The 25,451-nt window shown below is 42.1% G+C and overlaps 1 protein-coding gene across 1 annotated transcript in view; it reads right to left on the reverse strand.

The window, feature by feature from the left end:
* Positions 1-25,451, reverse strand: part of ADAMTS12 (ADAM metallopeptidase with thrombospondin type 1 motif 12) — a 392,328-nt gene that overhangs the window by 49,447 nt on the left and 317,430 nt on the right. Inside the window, 2 exon segments of the mRNA XM_081230390.1 lie at positions 4,112-4,288; positions 18,142-18,294. Coding sequence (XP_081086516.1) covers positions 4,112-4,288; positions 18,142-18,294 — 330 coding nt within the window.

Here is a 25,451-nt window from a genome sequence, read left to right on the forward strand (position 1 = left end):
TATTATTGTATGTCAACTATATTTAAGTTAAAAAAAGAGTCATCAAGACCTGAATTTAGGGTGGATTATTAAGAACACATTAAATAAACGACCACCACTACAACAACAACAAAATTCAACCTTTCACACTGCAAAGATACATACCCTGCTAGTATCTTTGCTATGCTTGTTATGGGCTAAATTGTGTTCCCCCCAAATTTGTATTTTGAAGTCTTAACCCCCCAGTACCTCAGAATGTGATGTATTTGGAGGAAGAGTCTTTAAACAGGTAATGAAAGTAAAATGATGTCATTAGGCAGGACCCTAACCCATTATGACTGGTGTACTTACAGCAAGAAGAGATTAGGACACAGACACACATGGAGGGAAATCGACAGAAGACAAAGGAGAAGACAGCCATCTACAAACCAAGGAGAGAGGCCTCTGAAGAAACCAATCCTGCCAACACCTTAATCTCAGACTTTTAGCCTCTAGAACTGTGAGAAAAAAATATTTTTGTTGTTTAAGCCAAAAGGCAATAACAGAAACAAAAACAGTGGTGAAACAAGGCTTAAAGAAAGGAGACTGATAAAGGAAATTCTGGGGATAAGAGGAGGGGAAAAAAATCAGAAGATGCTAAATAGTTCAGTATGTCAAATGGAAGGAATTCTGGTCTAGAAACCAAAATGTAAAATGTAGATGTTTTTATTCTGATTAGTTCTGACAGCCCTAATGGAGAGCATAATTCTACAATGCAATTTTGTTCATCTATTCAAACAGGATTCAACCTTCTTTCCCCACTACATAGAGCTTTAGAATTAAATTTGTCCATCTTTGGAATAGTGATGTTGATAGGTTTTCTAAGGGTCTGATGAACTGGCTGTAATGCTCACAAAATAAGTTCGAGATGACAAGTTGGATTCCTGAGGGATATAATTCTAAAACATGTCAAGTTTTTGCTCACTAGAATAATTTCCTAAGTTGTATTGTCTCATTTTCCTGAGGTTTCTAAGAGGAAAGTAAATAGTTCACCAAGAATCTTTGAAGAATGCTTTTGAGTACTTGAAAAGTACTTTGAAAGATCTTAGTACTTTGACAAATCTTAATTATGACATGGTAACAACAACAAAACAATTATGATGGCCAACATCATGCCTATCACAACAGGCACTGCATGTGTGATGGTAACCATAGAAAACAGGGAAATTATATACAATTAACATTTTCTGCTCAATAAAAGAACTAATCTATCAGCTCGGTGCTTTGTGACCGCCTGGAGGGGTGGGATGGGGAGGGTGGGAGGGAGGGAGATGCATGAGGGAAGGGATGTGGGAACAGATGTATATGTATGACTGATTCACTTTGTTATAAAGCAGAAACTAATTAAAAAAAAGAACTAATCTATTGCTTTCACAGTATTCCAACATGGATCTTTTCCCACTTATTCACTGTTTTTAACCCTATATGAGGAGGGAAGGAGAGGAATTCCACATTTGGGATCCTGTTGCATATCTACACCTGTGCATATAGATCAAGGGCCACCTAGCCAAGTAACCTCCAGGAAAGGGGGGGATAAAGAAGGTATAAACTAGTGGTTCTTAAAGTGTGGTCCCCAAAGCAGCAACTTCAGCATCTCTGGGTACTTGTTAGAAATGCGAAACTTCAGGCCCTACCCCAGACCTCTGAACTGGACACTGTGGGCATGAGGTCCAGACATCTGTGTGCTGACAAACCCTGCGGGTGACGCTGAAACATGCTAAAGTTTGAGAACAAGTGGAGACATTTCTACAGTTGAAATGCATCTTCCATTGCAAGTAGTCTGGGCTGGCTGACATTCACTGCAAGACCCCAGAACATTCCCATGAAGGCATCCGTTAGACAGTATGTACAGACAGAACATCATCATGATGGCTCAGGGGAAGCACCTAGTGCCCAGTCCCTAATAGTCCCTCAACATTCCCAGGAAAATGTTCAACCAACTTCAGCATTTTCTGTCTTTACTGCTCCTTCAGAGGGAAGTCTTCCAAATTTGTGGTTTGCTCAGAACAGAGCAATTTAGAAAGGAGGGTGTTGGGAGGCCTTCAGGAAACAGGTTCATGATTGGGCTCCCAGAAGCTACTGAGGAAGCATATAGAATACATCTTTCTCACAACCAGAGAGCATATATGATTGCTCATCTTGGATAACTTGCAAATGCAATTTCTCTGACAAGGCAATCTAAGCACCTCTGCAAATTCCAGGATTCTGGAAGCTGTCACCAGACTCAGCAAACATGGAGGCCTAAGTTCAGAGCATGGGAGTAGAAGGTAATTTATGTCCTCCAGAGCTGGACAGGGAAGGAAGCAGAAGAGGGGACAGTGGTGGTTCTTGCCCCAGAAAACACCAGGTATTGACCCAGGGCCTCAGGAATCAACATGGCTGCTTGACCCAGCAGACAGTAAGAAGCTTGAGGGGGCTCAGTCTTCCAGGGTTGAACACTAATTCTGTATCCTACACTTGTGGTTCTTTATCTTCCCTTCCTTGGCATGTGGTACGTTTCCCTGAAAATACTTATTGACTCACTCTTTCTCCTCAGTTCGCTCTTTGCTCCATGTCCACTGGACTAAATTCTACAGTAGAAAGAGTACAGACATCAGAGGCAGCCTTAAGCTTGAATTTAATACTCCACCATTTATTTTCTAGTTGTGTGACCTCATGTACGCTTCTTAACCTCTGAGTCTCAATTTCTTCACCTATAAAGTGGAATTAATAAGGCCTATCATCCAGGTTGTTGTGATAATTAAAACAAGTATTGTAGGTAAAGGGTCCAATGTATGGACACACTCAAAATATGCTGCATTCTTTCTTTCCCTCTTCTTTCCACCATGCATGGGTACAGTTGGGAGTCTTTGTTTGTTTGTTTGTTTGTTTTTAAGCTACTCAGGCCAATAGGCAAATGAAATCATTATATCTCACCAAGGAAGAGTAACTTGTTTTCATGTACTGAAGTAGGACAAAGACGCAGCAGAGCCTCAGCCCTCACAAAACAGGATGGACACACACACACACACCCCTCTTTTTATTTGTGTAAACGAGGATCTGGGCATATAACTGAGTGGTGGAACTCTGAAATTAAATACTGTGTGTGGAAAGGATCTGACCATTGCCCCCAGCCCCATTGCAGAAGCCTAAGAGGGGCATGCGATGCTCTGTCCTAAATGCCTCTCACCACAGTGGTACACGTACATCTCCCCAGAGGGACCCCAATTCCCCAGTATATCCATTGAGACTAGGTTGTAATAAACCATTGAGCAGTCACAGTTTAAATCACACAACATAGCCTTCAAGTTGTTGGACCTGCCCCGCCTCCCCACCTGTCACCGAACAGGACCCTATGGGGCTTTCCCAGAACAGCCACACCCCCTCATCCCATCATGTTCTCCACCTGCCTCTTGTCTATAGAAACACTTTAGCCTCCTAGGCCTTCCCCGATCTCCAAAGAGTAAATTTAATCAGTGAGGTGAGAAAACTCAGAAAGGAAAACAGTCAAGCAAGACAAAATAATAATAGTTTAGCTATTAAACAAAGTCAAAGACCTTTAGTTCCTCCTCAAGGACTATAGATAATATTCTGAGCCACATCTTTTGAGCTGTTTTGCAGACTTAAACACCCACCAGGTGGAAGAAGTTAACTGTATGGTGCCCACAAGCACATAGACCTCAGACGGGTTGGAATCAGAAGGTTCGTGATGCTGATGATGTTGACTCCCCGTTACCGCACCACCAACCAATCGGAAGAATGTCCACAAGCTGATCAAAACCCCTCCTCCCTCACCCTGTCTTTAAAAACCTTTCCCTGAAAGCCTTCGAGGAGTTCAGGCCTTTTGAGCACTAGCTGCCCTGGACTCCTTGCTTGGCGCCCTGCAATAAACACTGCACTTTCCTTCACCACAACCTGGTGTCAGTAGATCAGCTTTACTGTGTATGGACAAGTGACCCAAGTTTGGTTCAGTAACACACCCAATGGAAGGTGGCTGAATGGAGGCCTGGCGCTGGCTTGATACATGTGTGGTCTTCCCCGACATCTAGACTCACAAGGTAACACAGAGATTCATGGTTGCCAGGTTGTCCGGATGGTGTACTAGGCGCCGTACCTGGCTCCAAGGCTCCACCTGCCACTCCTCGCAGGGCTCCAGGTTACAGCTCGTGCTCAGTGGAGGACGAGTGCCAGCCAGGAACTGGCAGTGAAATGGCCTCAGGCTGCGGTGGTCCCGGCTGTCCACACACTGAATCTCCCGGATCTGGAAGCCCCCGCTGCAGTTTCTGGAGCACTGTATGGAGAGCGAGAGAAAAGGGGACACCTGAGTCCTTGGCATCAGACCATCCACGCCCGGATTCCCAGGGGTTTCACAAAGCATCACGAAGTTCCAGGCTTCCAGTCATGAAGAGGGGTTAGTAAACTGTCTTCCCTCAGAAAGGGAGTCACTTGAGCAGCTCCCCAAGAGGGGCCTCCCAATGTCAGAAAATGCAGGTGTGGAAGTGTGAGAACCAGGTGAAAAGTCCAGTTCTGTCACTCACTCATAGTGAGCCCTTGGGCGAGTTGCAGAAACATTCTGAGCCTCAGCTGTCATATCTGTAAACTGGGATAGTAACCGTTACCTATGGGGCTGTCGCGAAGATTACAGCTGCAGGGGTGGGCTTGGGGTGAGGCTAGTGCAGCATCCTCTCAGTAGGCGGCCGTTCCCTAAGATGCCTGTGTTCATTTGAGGCAAACGGAACCACTGTCAGGGGAGCTCTCTGCAAAGCCACAGCCAACTGTCCCTCAGAATCCTGCTGAAAACCCGTTTTCTCCCTGAGTCTGAATGCAGGATGGGTTCCTTATTACAAGGGAAGGGCCTCTATAAGGAAAATAAACTGAATAACTGCTCAGTGGTTTGATTCAGGGAGTGGGCCAACCCTGTCCTTGCCCCTACTGCCAGGTTTCCCCATACAGCACCATCGCCTACCATCCTTCCTTCTATAGCCTCCATCGCCAAGGGTTTTCTCAGCATGTGCCTGCAGCAAGCCCTTACAGAGGTCCCCCTCAGGCCCCCTACCCTGTGCCCGTACCTTGCACAGCGGCCCCTGCACCCTGCTCTCAGTAAAGGGCACTGTTCACTCGCAGGCTGCTGATTTCCTTAAGATCATGATAAACACGGCTGAGCCCGGGTCACGTAAAACCAGAGTTTACGTGGCCTATTCTGGAGGACTTCTCTGGTTCACCCTCTGACCTCTTGGATTCTGGAAGCTTCTCCATCCCCCACCTAGTTAGATTTTACTTAATCGTAACTTGAGCTTCCAAGACTTGGTCTGTCTACAGTCTGTGTAGAATGCTAGTGCCATCAGTTTCCCTTCAGCTCGTCTTGCCTGTGCATCCTAGTCTCTCAAGGCCAGTCCTAGCCTGTCTTGTCACTGCCCACACTCAGGTGGGGACCCGAAGTAGGTGGCATGGAGCCTGACCCCTGTGCTCCTCAGCCCCTCTCCCCCAGATTCTCTGTGGATTAACAATATGTCCTGTGGTCCTCGTGCCCCAAATCTTCCTTCCTCCACCCTTCGCATTACTTGCTACTGCCCTTCCTTTAACTTAGTGTAAAAGTCACCTTCTCTGCGAGGCCTTCCTTGAATACCTTCTCCAAAGGATACCTATCCCTCTTGTTATTTATCTCAGATCCTTCTTTGTTTCCATCAAAAGAACTTGAAATATGAAACAACTTTTATTTATTCTGTCCATCCTTTCTATTAAGCTATCACTGCCCTGAAGTTGGAAGCCTATCTGCCCTGGTCACCATTGTGTCTTGAGCATCTAGCATGGGGCCGGGCACAGCATAGATGTTCCCCACAGCTTGCTGAATGAATATATGAATTCTGAGAAAACAGCAACCGGGGGCTCCCAGTGGACTAAAGAGATCTGTGGTCGCTATAAAGAGCATCCTTCTTCACCCTCTCAATTCTTCCATTGATGATATCATTACAGTCTTGGCTGAGAAAATGCACCACCACCAAGGTGTGCCCATTGCTGTAAGGCATATTTTCATCTGGCCCTCTCTCTACATGGTAAAATATCATGCTCTCTTTCTGGTTATGGTGGCATAAACATAATTGTAGGGTTGTGGATGGTGAAAGAAAATTCCTCAAAACCTTTCAGTAGAGGTATATCCCAAAATACTGATCCCCATTCTTCTGCCACCAGGCAGATTGCACAAGTCACCTGACATCAAACCTTGGGCTGTAACATAGAAGATGTGGGCCCATATGACAAGGGGGCAGATTGAGGCTCTAATGTTTCCATAAATCAAGTGTGTTTAGCTTCTCAGAAATAAGCAACACTTGCCAGACAGCCCCCCAAAAGCAAATTCAAAATTTCATTTGCCTGCCATGCTGTAAGTACACAGAGAAAAAAGTAACTGCCAATTTAAAATCAGCCACAGAATAGGAGCTTCTGGGTTGGAGAACACATGGAGGTGCTGGGAGAGTGGTGTGCCTGAGGAAGGCATGGGAACTCCGCTCCTATTCCCCGTGCCTTGCCCTATGCATCCCTTTCATCTGGCTGTTCCTGAGTTATATCATTTTATGATCAACTGCGGATCTACCGTGTGGCTGATAGGGTCTTGGTGCTCTGGCTGGGGGTCAGGCCTGTGCCTCTGAGGTGGGAGAGCCGAGTTCAGGACATTGGTCCACCAGAGACCTCCCGGCTCCATGTAATATCAAACGGTGAAAGCTCTCCCAGAGATCTCCACCTCAACGCTAAGACGCAGCTCCACTCAACAACCAGCAAACTACAGTGCTGGACACCCTATGCCAAACAACTAGCAAGAAAGGAACACAACCCCACTCCTTAGCAGAGAGGCTGCCTAAAATCATACTCAGTTCACAGACACCCCAAAACACACCACAAGATGCGGTGCTGCCCACCAGAAAGACAAGATCCAGGCTCATCCACCAGAACACAGGCATTAGTCCCCTCCACCAGGAAACCTACACAACCCACTGAACCAACCTTAGCCACTGGGGGCAGACACCAAAAACAATGGGAAGTACCAACCTGCAGAATGTGAAAAGGAGAGCCAAAACACAGTAAGTTAGGAAAAATGAGAAGACAGAGAAACACACAGCAGATAAAGAAGCAAGTAAAAACTCACCAGACCAAACAAATGAAGAGGAAAGAGGCAGTATACCTGAAAAGGAATTCAGAATAATGACAGTAAAGATGATCCTAAAATTGGAAATAGAATGGAGAAAATACAAGAAATGTTTAACAAGGACCTAGAAGAACTAAAGAGCAAACAAACAATGATGAACAACACAATAAGTGAAATTAAAAATTCTCTAGAAGGGATCAATGGCAGAATAACTGAGGCAGAAGAATGGATAAATGACCTGGAAGATAAAAGAGTGGAAATAACTACTGCAGAGCAGAATAAAGAAAAAAAGAATGAAAAGAATTGAGGACAATCTCAGAGACCACTGGGACAGCATTAAATGCACCAACATTTGAATTATAGGGGTCCCAGAAGATGAAGAGTAAAAGAAAGGAACTGAGAAAATATTTGAAGAAATTATGTCTGAAAACTTCCATAATAAGGGAAAGAAAATAGTCAATCAATCCAGGAAGTGCAGAGAGTCCATACAGGATAAATCCAAAGAGAAACATGCCACTTCACATATTAATCAAACTATCAAAAGTTAAATACAAAGAAAAAATATTAAAAGCAGCAAGGGAAAAACAACAAATAACATACAAGGGAATTCCCATAAGCTAACAGCTGACCTTTCAGCAGAAACTCTGCAAGCAAGAAGGAAGTGGCAGGACATATTTAAAGTGATGAAAGGGAAAAACCTACAACCAAGATTACCCTACCCAGCAAGGATCTCATTCAGATTCAACAGAGAAATTAAAACCTTTATAGACAAGCAAAAGGTAAGAGAATTCAGCACCATCAAACCAGCTTTACAACAAATGCTAAAGGAACTTCTCTAGGCAGGAAACAGAAGAGAAGGAACAGAACTACAATAACAAACCCAAAACAATTAAGAAAATGGTAACAGAACATATATATTGAAAATTACCTTAAATGTAAATGCTCCAACCAAAGACATGGATTGGCTGAATTGATACAAAAACAAGACCCATATATATGCTGTCTACAAGAGACCCACTTCAGACCTAGGGAAACATACAGATTGAAAGTGAGGGGATGGAAAAAGATATTCCATGCAAATGGAAATCAAAAGAAAGCTGGAGTAGCAATTCTCATATCAGACAAAATAGACTTTAAAATAAAGACTATTACAAGAGACAAAGAAGGACACTACATAATGATCAAGGGATCGATCCAAGAAGAAGATATAATAATTGTAAATGTTTATGCACCCAACACGGGAGCATCTCAATACATAAGGCAAATACTAACAGCCATAAAAGAGGAAATTGATAGTAACACATTCATAGTAGGGGACTTTAACACCCCACTTTCATCAATGGACAGATCATCCAAAATGAAAATAAATAAGGAAACACAAGCTTTAAATGATACATTAAACAAGATGGACTTAATTGATATTTATAGGACATTCCATCCAAAAACAAAAGAATGCACTTTCTTCTCAAGTGCTCATGGAACATTCTCCAATATAGATCATATCTTGGGTCACAAACAAAGCCTTGGTAAATTTAAGAAAATTGAAATCATATCAAGTACCTTTTCCGACCACAATGCTATGAGACTAGATATCAATTATAGGAAGAAATCTATAAAAAATAAAAACACACGGAAGCTAAACACTATATTACTTAATAACGAAGAGATCACTGAAGAAACCAAAGTGGAAACCAAAAAATACCTAGAAACAAATAACAATTAAAACACGACAACCCAAAACCTATGGCATGCAGCAAAAGCAGTTCTAAGAGGGAAGTTTATAGCAATACAATCCTACCTCAAGAAACAAGAAACATCTCAAATAAACACCCTAACCTTACACCTAAAGTAATTAGAGGAAGAACAAAAAAAAAAAACCCAAAGTAAGCAGAAGGAAAGAAATCATAAAGATCAGATCAGAAATAAATGAAAAAGAAATGAAGGAAACAATAGCAACGATCAACAAAACTAAAAGCTGGTTCTTTGAGAAGATAAACAAAATTGATAAACCATTAGCCAGACTCATCAAGACAAAAACAGACAAGACTCAAATCAATAGAAGTAGAAATGAAAAAGGAGAAGTAACAACTGACACTGCAGAAATACAAAGGCTCATGAGAGATTACTACCAGCAACTCTATGCCAATAAAATGGACAATGTAGAAGAAATGGACAAATTCTTAGAAAAGCACATCCTTCCAAGACTGAGCCAGGAAGAAAGAGAAAATATAAAGGGACCAATCACAAGCACTGAAATTGACAATGTGACTAAAAATCTTCCAACAAACAAAAGCCCAGGACCAGATAGCTTCACAGGAGACTTCTACCAAACATTTAGAGAAGAGCTAACACCTATCCTTCTCAAACTCTTCCAAAATATGGCAGAGGGAGGAACACTCCCAACCTCATACTATGAGGCCACCATCACCATGATACCAAAACCAGACAAAGATGTCACAAAGAAAGAAAACTACAGGCCAATATCACTGATGAACACAGATGCAGAAATCCTCAACAAAATACTAGCAAACAGAATCCAACAGCACATTAAAAGGATCAAACACCATGAACAAGTGGGGTTTATCCCAGGAATGCAAGGATTCTTCAATATATGCAAATCAATCAATGTGATAAACCATATGAACAAATTGGAGAAAAACCATATGATCATCTCATAGATGCAGAAAAAGCTTTTGACAAATTCAACACCCATTTATGATTAAAAAAAACCCTCCAGAAAGTAGGCATAGAGGGAACTTGCCTCAACATAATAAAGGCCATATATGACAAAATCACAGCCAATATCATTCTAAATGTTGAAAAACTGAAACCATTTCCACTATGAGCAGGAAAAAGACAAGGTTGTCCACTCTCACCACTATTATTCAACATAGTTTTGGAAGTTTTAGCCACAGCAATCAGAGAAGAAAAAGAAATAAATGGAATCCAAATCGGAAAAGAAGAAGTAAGGCTGTCACTGTTTGCAGATGACATGATACTATACATAGAGAATTGTAAAGATGCTACCAGAAAATTACTAGAGCTAATCAATGAATTTGGTAATGCACAGAAACCTCTTGCATCCCTATACACTAATGATGAAATATCTGAAAGAGAAATTCAGGAAACACCCTCATTTACCATTTCAACAAAAAGAATGAAATACCTAGGAATAAACCTACCTAAGGAGACAAAAGACCTGTATACAGAAAAGTATAAGACACCTGTGAAAGAAATTAAAGATGATACAAACAGATGGAGAGATATACCATGTTCTTGGATTGGAAGAATCAACATTGTGAAATGTCTGTACTACCCAAAGCAATATACAGATTCAATGCAATCCCTATCATATGACCAATGGCATTTTTCACAGAATTAGAACAAAAAATTTCACAACTTGTGTGGAAACACAAAGACCCCGAATAGCCAAAGCAATCTTGAGAAAAAAAAATGGAGCTGGAGGAATCAGGCTCCCAGACTTCATACTATACTACAAAGCTACAGTAATCAAGAGAGTATGGTACTGGCACAAAAACAGAAATATAGACCAATGGAACAGGATAGAAAGCCCAGAGATCAACCCGCACACATATGGTTACCTTATATTTGATAAAGGAGGAAAGAATATACAATGGAGAAAAGACAGCCTCTTCAGTAAGTGGTGCTGGGAAAACTGGACAGCGACATGTAAAAGAATGAAATTAGAACACTCCCTAACACCATACACAGAAATAAACTCCAAATGGATTAAAGACCTAAATGTAGGGCCAGACACTATAAAACTCTTAGAGGAAAACATAGGCAGGACATTGTATGACATAAATCACAGCAAAATCCTTTTTGAACCACCTCCTAAAGAAATGGATAAAAAAACAAAAATAGGGCTTCCCTGGTGGCGCAGTGGTTGAGAATCCGCCTGCCGATGCAGGGGATATGGGTTCGTGCCCCTGTCCGGGAAGATCCCACATGCTGTGGAGCAGCTGGGCCCGTGAGCCATGGCCGCTGAGCCTGCGCGTCCGGAAGCCTGTGCTCCGCAATGGGAGCGGCCACAACAGTGAGAGGCCCGCGTACCTCAAAAAAAAAAAAAAACCCAAAAAATAAACAAATAGGACCTAATGAAACTTAAAATCTTTTGCACAGCAAAGGAAACCATAAACAAGACGAAAAGACAACCTTCAGAATGGGAGAAAATATTTGCAAATGAAGCAACTGACAAAGGATTAACCTCCAAAACTTACAAGAAGCTCATGTAACCCAATATCAGAAAAACAAACAACCCAATATAAAAATGGGTAGAAGACAGGAATAGACATTTCTCCAAAGAAGATATGCAGATTGCCAACAAACACATGAAAGAATGCTCAACATCACTAATGATTAGAAAAATTCAAATCAAAACTAAAATGAGGTATCACTTCACACCAGTCAGAATGGCCATCATCAAAAAAGCTACAAACAATAAGTGCTGGAGAGGGTGTGGAGAAAAGGGAACCCTCTTGCACTGCTGGTGGGAATGTGAATTGGTACAGCCTCTATGGAGAACACTATGGAGGTTCTTTAAAAAACTAAAAATAGAACTACCATATGACCCATCAATCCCACTACTGGGCATATACCCTGAGAAAACCATAATTCAAAAAGTGTCATGTACCACAATGTTCCTTGCAGCTCTCTTTACAATAGGATATGGAAGCAACCTAAATGTCCATCAACAGATGAATGGATAAAGAAGATGTGGACATATATACAATGGAATATTACTCAGCCATAAAAAGAAACAAAATTGAGTTATTTGTAGTGAGGTGGATGGACCTAGAGTCTGCATACAGAGTGAAGTAAGTCAGAAAGAGAAAAACAAATACCATATGCTAATATATATATATATATATATATATATATGGTATCTAAAAAAAAAAAGCATTCTGAAGAACCTAGGGGCAGACAGGAATAAAGACACATACATAGAGAATGGACTTGAGGACATGGGGAGGGGGAAGGGTAAGCTGGGACAAAGTAAGAGAGTGGCATAGACTTTAAAATACTACCAAATGCAAAATAGCTAGTGGGAGGCAGCGCATAGCACAGGGAGATCAGCTCGGTGCTTTGTGACCGCCTGGAGGGGTGGGATAGGGAGGGTGGGAGGGAAATGCAAGAGAGAGGAAATATGAGGATATATGTATATGTATAGTTGATTCATTTTGCTATAAAGCAGAAACTAACACACCATTGTAAAGCAATTATACTCCAATAAAGTTGTTAAAAAATAAAATAAAATAAAATCAGCCACAGAACAAATGTAGAAGCATGCTAATAATTTCCACACAAAGCAGCCATTTGTCTGATAAACAGATTTCCAGGAAATAACCCATGGTTAAAAGAAGAGGGCTCTTTATTAGGAAGAGGAATTTTCTAAGACATAAGTGTACAATGGGGTTTTGTTTTCTTATTTTTCATTTGTTGCTACCATCTGTTATTCCTAGATTTTTCAAATTTGCATCACCTTTCTGTCAAAGAGTACATTCACATTCAGTGGGAAATGAAGTTTATTAATATGGTGAAGTAAATAATAAGGGAAGATACTAAATCTGTGACTCTTCTGTTTCATGTTCAGAAGGGCCTCTGATTCAGTTAGCAGGAGTGAAGTGGCAGGATATTAAATCACTCCACTCCAAAAACTGTTTTGCCTTTGCTTGCTGAATGCCAATTATTATATTCATTTTCTTATTGCCCTAAAGGAGGGTTATTTGTATTCAAGTTTTCCTAACCTGGAGTCTGTGGACCAGACTGAGGACAGGAGCCAGACTGAGGAGAATGGAAAGACTGGCTAATGTACAGTTGTGTCCAAACAGGCCTAACCATTTTCTGCTTCTCATACCAGTTTGTTTAACTGATGTGATCAGCAAACCAGACTGAGTTAGAAAGAAAATTCCTCTTAGTTTACAGGAGCTACTGGCAGAGAGAAAATGAAATCATAACCATTTCTTCCTTGTGTTGATTCTGATTTATGGAGTCATCCTGATACACTTTCCACATTAGACTGCTACCAAGTGTTCAGATGAGTATAATGAAGTTAACCAACATGAGATTGGGAGGTCAGCAGATTGCATTCAAGTATGACCCTGACACCAAGTGGCTACGTGACTTCACCTGTCTAAGCCTCCGTTTCTCCATCGGTATTAAAAGGAGGATAAGCTGGATGGTTAAATTCTCCCAGCATTCTAGAGTGATATGTGTCTGGGATCACTGGACTTGTATTCTGCTTTGATTTCAGAATACTTTCTTGCTCTCCAAGTACTAAACCAGGATATGGAAATAATTCTTTTCTGCTCCTTTCCTTATGTTAAACAGATTCATAAGACCCTTAAGATCAAATAATTCATTCCAAAAATTCTGTGTTGAACAGCATCCAAATTCATCTGTCCATCTTCCCCCCACCCCATTCCCACTTCACTTCCTCCCTGTTATTGGGCACTTAACTATATTCCAGCTTCTATATCCCAATCTAGCAGAAGGAAGAAGTCATGTAATGAGTAGAAGTCGTAAAGATTATATGTCATAAGTCGTTCATGATCTAGTGAGGGAACAAAGGAGGAGGTGGTCAACTTCACCTGAAGAAGCCAGGCAGGGCTTGAATAGAGGAGCCAAAGCTTGAGCTGAATCATGTAAGATGAGTAGATGCTCACTCAGCAGGCAAAATAGCGTGGGGGACGTTCAAAGTGGGGGCAATGGCATATACGGGTGCAGTGCCATGAAGCAATAAGGCTTGTTCAGGAACATGTCCATCAGAATGCTAGAGCGGAGGGAAGGGGTGGACAAAGAGAGATGGACAGGGGCCATGATGGAGGGCCTCACAGTCTGGACATCAGTCCTCAGCTAGAGTCATCTTGGGTTCATGCTTTCTGTGGTCCTAAAGGTTTCCAAGTGATTGCTGTTCTTTTCTCTACTTGGGGATTCCTTCATCTAAAACACTTGGGGCTTCCAAGAGTGGGTGACAGTTTAGATGTACAACAAATTATATCAAGAGAAAATAAATGCAGTGATTTTGAGTGTATTATTCACCTTCCAGCTGGTCAGTTTTTGCTTTCTGGGCACAGAATCTCCCCCATAACGTGCAGTTCTGTTTTGACTTTTGCACATTGGGCTTTGATGTATGTTTCTGGGAACACATTAGGTATGAGAGTCAGGGAATGTATTTAGCAAGACGGGGCTCTTTCCCTATTTTATTCATTTGTAAAAGTTCAGATCTAAAAAAAATGTAGCACTGAATAGTATGAAACTCAAGGCCATAAGAAAAGGCTGCCACTTTTATTTTCCAAAAAAAGCTACAGGTAATAAGATCAGCTACTGCTAAAATAAAATTGCAACACTACCTAGGTGGGAAGACAGAGCATTCCAAGAAAATGTAAAACTCTTTGATTCATTTCAGAAATAATCAAGATCTGTTAGACTTAACTACAAAAAGTTATTATCATTCTAAGAAAGATAATAAAGTTTACAAAACTGCAGGAGATACAGGCAAAATGTTCAATCAGGAAGTGTGTGGGGCTGTGAGGATGCATAGCTTTGGAGTCAAACCCAGGTGAAAGTTTTTCAAGCTCATCTTTGTCACAGCATTTCTTCCAACACAAGAATCACTTTTTCTTATGCAAATTTTAATGTTCTGAAATTGGCATGTGTCTTACAACTGATGTACATATTTATTGTGTAGTGTTTCCTTTCTTTCTGAAAGGCTGTCATTAAATTGATGACCTGTCCCCCAACTGACGGTTTCTCAGAACTGAGAGTATTAGTACTAGTTGATCATGTGTTAGTGACTTAAACCCTCCAAGCCTTCATTTCCTCAGTGGGAATTATAAAGAAGGTCGTTTATTGGATAAAAATAAAATTGTTTACCTAAAATTCTTGTGCAGTGTCGGGCACTTGGTGATATTTGGTGAGTGCCAGGATGCAAGGTAGGTCAAGTCCTCCAAAGCTCATGGTTCACCTTGTCTGCTTAATCCTGGGGAGTGGAGACCTGATGGATGGACAGGACTTACTCCACTGCCACCTTTCCACAACACCCCTGCCCCAAGTCCAAGAAGCCAGAAGTTAGCAAACGCCTGAGAACTACTCCTAACCTTTACCCAGAGCTCAAAGTTTGCCCAACACTTCATCTGAACAGTCTTTTACCATTTACAAAGTTGTTGCACACACACTCTTTTGATCTGTACAACTTTATAAGATTAGTAGATGCCATAGGATCCACTTCATTTCTCAGAGGTGAGAAAACTAAAGCTCCTAAGAGGTTGGAAGAAAGGACAAGCATTCTATGCTGGTGACAAAGTGGAGCTGCCAACCCAGACGTGTCTGATCCCAGGCCCAGTGCTGCTTCCAGGATTCAATTCTGCAGAACTATGTTTTCTCAAGTACACCTCTGGGACAAACTTGAGGACTATGACCTGGAATTTGTTTCAGACATATCAATGCATGAAGAAGAAGCAAGCCATTCCAAAAAAAACAAAAAACAACTTCTAGACTTTTTAAAGGTAAAGATCTGAATGTACAGGCTCATTGTACTGCCACATGTATGAGAAAGTGTCCATAGCAGTTGCATCAGGGCTCCATCATGGAGATGAGTGGTGCTGGAAACAGAAGCCAGTAAAACAGCTACAATTCAGACAGCAAACACAGCAGTGGGGAGTTGCTGTTGAGTAACCCGGGGCCTCTGGTGTGATCCCTGCGGGTTCAAGTGAGGCTGCAGAATACCCTTAGTCCTACAAGATTAAAGTGCCTCTGGATCTGGGGTAGTGGTCAGTGGGATAATGCAGAAAGATTCATGATCAAATTAGAATTCTTCCCTCGGAGAAAGTATTTATGAAAAGCTAAACCATCAAGTTGGCAGAATCTAAACCCTCTGGATATTTAAAGGCAAAACCAGCGGGTCTATTTTCCTACTCTAGGGTTTGGAGGTTGGCCACTGAATAAGTTTAAGAGTCCCGATAGAATAGTGAAACTAAGGAGGCCTTCAAATCTTTCCTAGTGTATGATCTGGACTTTAGACATCCATACGAACTGGTTAATAAAGTGGTAGTCAAAAAGCTGTATCATTCAGTCACCAAAAATTTAAGATAAAACTTAAATCAACATTTCTAGGAAAAATGGAAGTCATGTATTCAATGTCCCCCATGATAGAAAAAACAGAAGTCAAGGCAATTGACTATCAGTAGTTAAATAGTGTCTTTGACATAAAGTTTATCTATTATCCTGAGAGAGGAGATATTTTCCTTACTGATAGGAATGGAGTAACTTTGAGGGCTTGAGTCTAGATGGGTGGTTACCACATTCTGGAAGAACTTGGTGGTGTGTCAGAGACAGCTTCTACGAAACACCAGGAGTCTACAGGGGTTAATAAATACATCTACAAGCCTCCCGGCCATGAGAGAGAAGAGACCCAGAGACAGACACCGAAGGGATGAGCTGGCAGAGCAGGGCTTTCTTTAGGGGGTCTGACCCCAGAGAAGAGCTCCCAGATCTCCCATTCAGGCTTTTATATCAGCTAGAATTCCTAGAATTTTACAGTGGAGGGACCTTTTTAAAAGTGTGAGCTAGTTCACACATTTGTCCTTTCTATGAGCCATGTAATTTCCAAGGAAAGGATTAGTCCCAGTGATGGGAAAGTGGAACTTCAGGACTTGGTCAACATTTGGCAAGGTCAGGGATAGAAATGTTGCTTGAGATCCTTCTGGATATGGAAGAGAACTTGTAGCCAGGCATTTAGTCCTTTTGTGATCTTGAGTTTGTTATGAGTTGGAAGAGAAAGAAAAAAGAACCAGCATTTGTTCCTGAAAGAAAAGTGGTATAAAAACAGAAAAAGGGAGGTTGGCAGGCATCAGAGAAATGCGTGGTGATTTTCTCAGGGAGTCACACTACTTCCTCTCTTTTGCCAAAGATCAGAGCCTTTCTTTGGGGAAAGGGGCCTAATACAGACAAATGACATTCCACACTCCTGTCTGTCAGATAAGTCTGCCAGGAGAACCAGAGACGTCCAGTGGGACATCACATGGCCCTGCTTGTCTGGGGACGTGAGCTTTCTACAAGATGAGGGCGCTAACATCTAGAGGGGATGCCAGCCTCCCCAAATTTCTGGGTAGCTCTTTTCCCTTCTGTGTCAAGGCCATCAAGGGAAACTGGCTCCCCAGAGAGAAGACAGGAGCCTGCAGGGTGTCTTACAGGTGGGTGTGCTTCACAAACAGAAGGTGTATGCACAGCTCATACCTCTCACCCCTTCTGCCAAGCAGCTCTTAACCCCACCTCTGACCAATGTCTCTACGACCTGGCTGCATCTGTATCCCCCAGGGGCTGGCTCAGACCCATCAGGGTGACAGGCAGGTTGGGCCTGACTGGTGCCCAGAAGAACCAAGCCTGACTAATCCTAAAACCTGATAAAGCCTTTCACGAGGGACTATGCAGGCAGCACAGAAAAATGAGTAACCACAGCTAGATTAGCAAGGACGGGAAAATTGCACTTCAGAAAGATCAATATAGGACATACACTTTTAAAGACCAAATGTGTCTTTATGTTTCAGTTTTCTTTTCATTTTGAGTCTGGCAGATTCAGTGTTATACTTGCTTTGTGAGCAGCTGCTGAACGATGATTTAATTACACTTGTGCTAATGTATCATTATTAATTATAATGCTAAATTTAAGCAATTTAGAAATAGTGTTGCATGCTGGACAAGCAATTAATTACACAAATTAAATTTTTTTTTCTCAGTTTATCCAGTAAGGGAAGACAGGCAGATAAAAACATGTGGGCTACTGAAAACTCTGCTTGTTCTCAGGCTATTGTGTAACTTGAAGCAGGCCTATGGTAACACCTGGTTTACGCACTCACCAGTTTATCAAAGCAAAGGGCAGAAAGGAGGCAGGAAGGGAGGAAGGAAACCTGCTTTAGCAAATGACGCTCGTATAAGTCCCTCCCCGCCCCCCGACACCCCCAACACTGCTGAGCCTGATCAGTTACCTTGCTCCAGTTTCCCACTTTCCAGCCAGCACAGGGACGGAGGTGGCACCTCTTAGCAGGGTCAGGCCTCTGCAGGGCGGCGCAGTCGGAATCCACATGGGTGCTGCACTGCACGCTCCTCCAGTAGGCCCCCAGGCCACACGTGGTGGAACACTGCCAGGGGGGTGGAGGGGAGGAGAGAGAAGAGGCTCAGAGCTGCTTTCTCAGACACACCCCACCCCACCCTGGAGTCGGGGGTCCTCAATCTCGGCTACTCACTAAAACGGCCTGCAGAGCTTTTGAACAAACCAGCGCTGAGGCTCCAACCCCAAACAATCTGAACGCCTGTGGGTAGGGCTCAGGCAGGAGTATTTAAGAAACAAATCCCAGATGATTCTAATAAGCAGCCAGGCTTGTGAATCCCTGATTTCTCTGTGGGAGGAAAACCCAGTGCAAATGGAGATGTGCTTCCCTTTAAAAAGTATCCTGGTGGATGGACCTAGAGTCTGTCATATAGAGTGAAGTAAGTCAGAAAGAGAAAAACAAATACCGTATGCTAACCCATACATATGGAATTAAAAAAAAAATGGTCATGAAGAACCTAGGGGCAAGATGGGAATAAAGACACAGACCTACTAGAGAAGGGGCTTGAGGATACGGGGAGGGGGAAGGGTAAGCTGGGACGAAGTGAGAGAGAGGCGTGGACATATATACACTACCAAGTGTAAAATAGATAGCTAGTGGGAAGCAGCTGCAGAGCAAAGGGAGATCAGCTCGGTGCTTTGTGACCACCTAGAGGGGTGGGATAGGGAGGGTGGGAGGGAGAGAGACGCAAGAGGGAAGAGATATGGGAACAGATGTATATGTATAACTGATTCACTTTGTTATAAAGCAGAAACTAACACACCATTGTAAAGCAATTATACTCCAATAAAGATGCTAAAACAAAAAGAAAAGTATCCTGGCGTGAAGGCCTGAGGAAGTGGGTGAGTTGCAGGTACACTGCCGCATTTCACCAATGCTGCTCATAGAAAGGGAAGAGCAGAAAATAGCCTCGGTCAACATTTTTTCAACTGGCTCATTTATGGAGGTAAATTCTTCTCCTTAAAATTCTTTAGGATTGGATTTGAATCTCTCATAAGTTCCTAGCTTTTTTTCCTCTGTACTATATTATGTGTGTATATATATATGGTATACATATATATACGTTAGAGATAATACCAGCTGAAGTGCATAGATTGATTGCACTAGTGGCCCCATTGTTCACACCTATGCTCTTTTCAATGGACTTCACAGCTCCTCTCATCATATGGTGGAATGTATTTCCCCAGCTGCTGAATCAGGACTGTTCTTGCAACTTTCTTTTGCCAAGAAATTGCAGTGGATGCCTTTGTGCCAGTTCTCAAGAGGTCTTGCTTGTTCTTGTTCTCTCTTGGACCCTTGTCTCTGCCATGAGAATAAAACTGGGCTAGCCTGCTGGAGGATGAGAGATCATGTGAAACCCAGCTGGGTGACCCAGCCGAGCCCATCTCAGACCAGCCAGCCTTCAGCTGACCCTTCAGCAAATGCTTGACAAGCCAAGCTGAGGTCAGCTAAGCTCAGCCCGGGTCAGCAGATACTCCTAGCTGACCCAGAAACTCATGGACAAAAATTAATGTTTACTGAGACTTTGTGGTTGGTTGTTATATAGCGTTATTGTGGCAATGGACAACTGATACAACTATACAACAGGTACCTTTCCTAGGTTTTCTCTAACCTCTGAGACTCAGGATGCAATTATAATTCTGCAGTTGACTAATTGTGCAATCTTTTGCAGTTTCCTAACTTCCCTAGCATGTGAAACTGGTGATAACACTTAAGACCTCATTTATTAAGTTGCTGTGAGAACAACAGAGGTAACTCACACACAAAGTGAGTGTTCTACAAGTGTTACCTATTAAACATAGCATACCTGCAAGGTCAGTGTTATGAGTCCCACTTTCCAGATTTCCGGGGCCCGGAAATCTGCTAAGAGAGCTTAGCAGTCACGTTTAAGATCACACAGACAGTACAACGTTAATTTCACATTACGACATGGAGAAAAACATGACGTTTGCCCCAAACCCAGGACAGGAGCTAGTGAGACCAAATTCCCAGGCTACTGATGACCCTGGTACATCACAAGTGATGTCTACAGTTCTTTGTACCATATTTATGTTGTAAATAAACACATGTCTCTGGAGCTCTGAATCTAGTCCTGTTAGATTCAGATGTTGTGAGTAGACATTTGTTTAGTTCCTTTTTGACAATTTCTATTTAGACAGCAAATGAGTCCAAAGGTGAAGCTGACAGGAGGATGTCCATGGAACCCAGTAAGTAAAAGGGGATTCCACTGATTGTCTCTTAAGTTAGTTTCAAATTAGGAGTGCAGGGGGGAGGTCAGAGAAGGGAGGAGGACCCTAAGGAGGCAGAAGGGACAACTTGCTTGTTCTGGGAACTTTCTCCCTCGTTACAGCTAGTGACCCTGTGACAACCGATTTACCAGGTCAAGGAGCAGGTTTGGGGGTGTTCAGAGCTGGAACTAATGTGCAGCTCTCCATCAGAATCCTGCGAAAACTGCTGTGAAAGGCTGTGGAAAATTTTATTGTCACTTCCATTTACAGGACTGCACAGCATACATTTCACTGACTGCCCAAGGGATCCGACTGAATGATGAGGCAATTTGACGAGAGGTGATCTTCTGTCAAAATGAGATCCACACCCATGCATACTGTGAAGCACCTACATTTTCTGTCTTATAAACAGATATCAAAGCCAATGCTTACTGAGTACTTCCTATGTGCCTGACACTCTCCTACACATAGTTATTCTTTTTATCTCATAACAATCTTATGAATCAGCCCTCGTCATCATCCTCATTTTAAAGATGAGGAAATGGGTGCAGTGAGAACATACAGTTAGTCAATGATGGAGCCAATACTCAAACCCAGAGCATCTGCTTTCTAGATTTATGTCTATTTACAGTGTTAACTCGGTTTTTATATCAATTCTTTAGTAATTTTCAAAATCACAGGTAGTTAGAGGAACATGCTGTGTATGCTGGGGGACATGAACACCCCTTCAACACAGGACACAAAGGGAGGACACAGAGAGAAATTTCAGATTGAATGTTAAGGAACTTTAGAAATTACAATACTTCCAATCTTAAAGAGCAGGAAAGGCTTTATGCAAGAGGAAGCTCAAAGCTTGATACTGAAGAACAGGTAGAATGTAAAAGGACAAAGGAGAAAGAGAAGGAAATTCCAGGCAGAGGGAACAGCATAAACAAAGGCATTGAACTGAGACGAGCAGAAGGTTTAGTGGAAACTGAGCAGTTTAGATTTGGTGAAGCTTACGATGGATGAAGTCATAGGAGGAAGTAGGTTGAAAGCGGAATTATTCGAGAACCTGAAGGCTGTTGGATATTAGAGTGGATTTTATCTGATATGTAATGGAGAGACATTAATGATTTGTGATCAGGAGTTTGGAATGATTCGAAAATTCCGTTTAGAAAAGTAATAGGGCAGTCTTACATCTCTCGTGACGAGGTATGGAAAGCACTGGGGAGGGGAGAGATTGGAAGTGCCCAGACCAGTAAGGGCAAAGGCAAAAGTCCTAACCAGAGTAGTAACCAAGGGTTCTCCATTCTCAACTATTGGGGCACTATTGGTATTTGGGACTTCCCTCAACGTCACAGGACCCTCATTGTCTTTGGCTCTCAGACACTGAATACTGGTAGCAGCCCCCATCCCCCATCATTGTAACAGACAAAAGCATCCCTACTCTTTTCCAGATGCTTCCCACCGTTAGGTTGGAAACTCCTGAGCTTAAACTGACAGGAAATGAAGCGGAGATGACAGAAATGATGAGATGACACAGACTTGAAAAACTGTTAGGGTTTTTCTAGTAGGACAAGGGAAGGCTGATACCAGTGGTGATCCTGGGGTTCCTAAGGTGTGGTGATTGAGTGGCCAGCGACGCCATTATAGGGAGGGACAATCCTAAAGAAACAAGTTCAGATATGGGTAGAATAAAAAATCAGGGGAGACTGGGAAACTCAAAACCCAAAGTCTTCATTCTGAATCCTGATCCTCTCAGACAATTCTGTGTATTAAACATTTTGTCTCAAAAGGTGCATAAAGGGAGCAGGCACCAAGCTCTGTCATGAAGGGGACTCCTGCCAAATGTGGAACTCTGTTCTTGTAATATCCTTGTAGCTTTACAAACCTCTGCAGTCTGGGCCAATTCCCCCTTTCCAGCCAAACTGCCTAGAATTAATAGCTCTCAATGGCTCCACCACGGTTGTCAAATTTTTGGTGAGCTATGATGTATTCAATAAGAGACTTTATTTCTGTCAAAGGTATGACATGAGGTAGAATTAATTTTTGTATCTTGATCTACTAAAATCAAAATGCGTCAGTTAACCTCTGGGCTCAAACAGTCATCAGGGTTGATAGGTACTTTTATTTAGGTTTAGTTTATTTGGATATAGTAACTTCTCATTAGATCAATTAACATTTATCAATTAATTAACATGTATTAAATATCCTCAGGACAAATGTGTTAAAACACATTTACATAAGAGTATGGGAAAGGAAACTAATTTCTGGGTCATCCTAAAGCTACTTTTTAATGAAACTTTTGTATGAATTTGTGGACTGAGAAGAGCTGTCCATCTTTATTAACAGTCCTAATGTGGGGACTGTCCCATCTGAGAACTGCGATAGCCTCCAAAAGGGTCTCTCCTTTGGGCTGCACTTTGGTATCCCCTTCCATCTCAATACTATAAATGTTCTCCCCAAAGTCACCAGTGACCTTCTAATTGTAAGATCCATTAGGCCCACTGTCAGTCTTCATGTTCCTAGACGTCTGTGGCACCACATTTCTTGATTTAAGCCTTAAATATTAGACTGTTCCTTACCAGTCTTTCACATGGTATCTCTTTGTCAGCCAGCTCCTTAAAATGTTGGTGGTTTCCAGAGTCCCAACCCTGGACCACTCCTCTTTGCGGCCTACAGGCTGTGCTTGGGTGACCTCCTTCACTTCCAAGGTTCTAACGTCTACGTATTGATCATGGCTACCAAATTTTATCTGCAGTTTTCACCTCTCTCAAGAACCTCAGACCCCCACACACAAACATCTGCTGGTTATCCTTTGGATATCCCACAGGTCCTATCGACTAAACCTGATCTGTAACTGAACTCATCAACCTCCCTTTCTTTGTCTCTTTTGAAACTTACTCTTCCTATACATTGTACTATATCTCAGTTTATAGGAGCATCACCTAACGGACACCCACGATTCCAATGGAATAGTCATGACAGACTCCTCTCCTCTCTCCTCTTCATACCCCACCATTCAATTCCCCACAAAGTCCTGCTGATCTCAAGTTCTCAGTGACTCCTGAATTCATCTTCCCTTCGTCATCCCAAGCAGTCTTGTCCTAGTTCTCATTCCTCATCTGGACTACTGCAGTATCCTCCCAACAGGTCAAATCCCTCATCCTCACTGCTTCCAGAATGAGCTACCTAAAACACACAGTGGGCCATGTCATTCAGTGGCAGAGACTGCTAGATACTCACTACAATCCTTTTCCCTCGTCTTCCTGGGTATACAATTAGATTACATTTTCCATCCACCTTGCTGTTTGGTTTGGTCATATGACTGAGTTCTAGACAATGGAATGTGTGCAGAATTGATAAGTGCCCCTTCTAGGCTTGGCCCATAAAACCTCCCATGGGAGTGCCTCTGTGCTCTTTTCCCTTTCTGACTGTGACTAGGATGGTGACCCAGGGCAAATTTGAAGATGGGAGGATGGCAGAGCCATTGTCAGACTGGATTCCCAGCATCATTTTCTACTACCACCACTGCAGACATGGAATCACCTTGTATTATTATGCTGAGTGAGAAATCAATTTCTGGCAAACCATAACTTGTTTGGCTCTATTGGTTAACAACAGCTTAGCCTCTGTGTGTGTGTGTGATTTCTAATTACATACACATACTGTATGCATGTCATTCATACTTTATTCTGATACTGATCCCATATATATGCCTTTTATGATCTACACTTTCACACTCTGTTTGACCTAGCTGGTATTCTTCTCAAGGCCCACAGTGTCTTTAATGGTAGGTACTTTCAGACTTCATCTCCATTGGCTAATTAACAAAATCCTACAAATTAACTAGTAGCCTCAGTTTCCATAACTTGTTCTCTTTATCTTTGAGTATGGACACACTGTCCAGACTGCTTTCTTGGATGCAGAACAATAAGCCTATTTATCTGTCCTTAAGGGATGCCCCATGCTTTTGGAAAGAAAGATACCTTTGGGTGGTACTACTTAAAAGGATATCATTCATAAAACCTAAATAGAACATTTTTATTTCAAAATATCTAGGCTGAACCCACTGCAGTGACATTATAGGCACCATTTGCCCCTGTGAACTCAAAAGTAACCATGGAGTCCTCAATGTTATTTTAAGTACCTTCTTGTGAACTATGTGATTTTCTCATCTGTCTACCCAGGGTCACCACATAACTGGCATTGTTTTCATGTCATATGACCAAAGAAGAAACAAAAATAGCAGAAGGCAGAGAGAGTGGTGATGTTTTCTGATTTGCAAAGCAATGGATCATAGGCTATGAAGTCTGTCTGCTTGGGTTCAAATTCCTGCCGTGTCACTCATGAGTGTGTGTGATTCTGGCTAGCTACTTCACCTTTCAGCTCCAGTTTCCTTATATCTGCAATGGGGGGCAATATTACCAATCTCCTTGGGCTGTGGTGAGGATTCATGCATTCACATGAATGCATGTGAATTAGCATAAAATCATGCTATAAAGCATGGCACACACTTTATAGATGTTCATTGTCAACATCTTCCTCATCATTAAGAGCCCATTAGGACTTTCCTAATGGAAAGAAACCTGACTAAAATGTCAGGGATCATGAGACCCACTCCTCTCCTTTTTTTCAACAAATTGGATTACTCTTAAGCATGAAAATCTTTTCTCTTCCTGAACCTGGATTCTTTACTTCCAAATGGGGATAATAAGATGCCCCTCTATTGACAGAAAATGAAATGAATGTGATTTCACTTTAGAACGTAAAGTAAATCAATGTGAAACATAGTTCAAATGCAAACAAAAAATTTTGGAAGTTTGAATATACCTTTTTTTTTTTGCCAGTATAGTCAATTTCAGGACCAATGATGCTGATTAATTCATACAGAAGAATTTTATATAGATAAATTGTCGATTGGTACTGAAATTCACTAGAGAGACAGCAGATAAGAGCAGAAAGATTTAGAAGATT

This window comes from Mesoplodon bidens (genome assembly GCF_964165515.1).
Source record: "Mesoplodon bidens genome assembly, chromosome: 4".
Taxonomy (NCBI): domain Eukaryota; kingdom Metazoa; phylum Chordata; class Mammalia; order Artiodactyla; family Ziphiidae; genus Mesoplodon; species Mesoplodon bidens.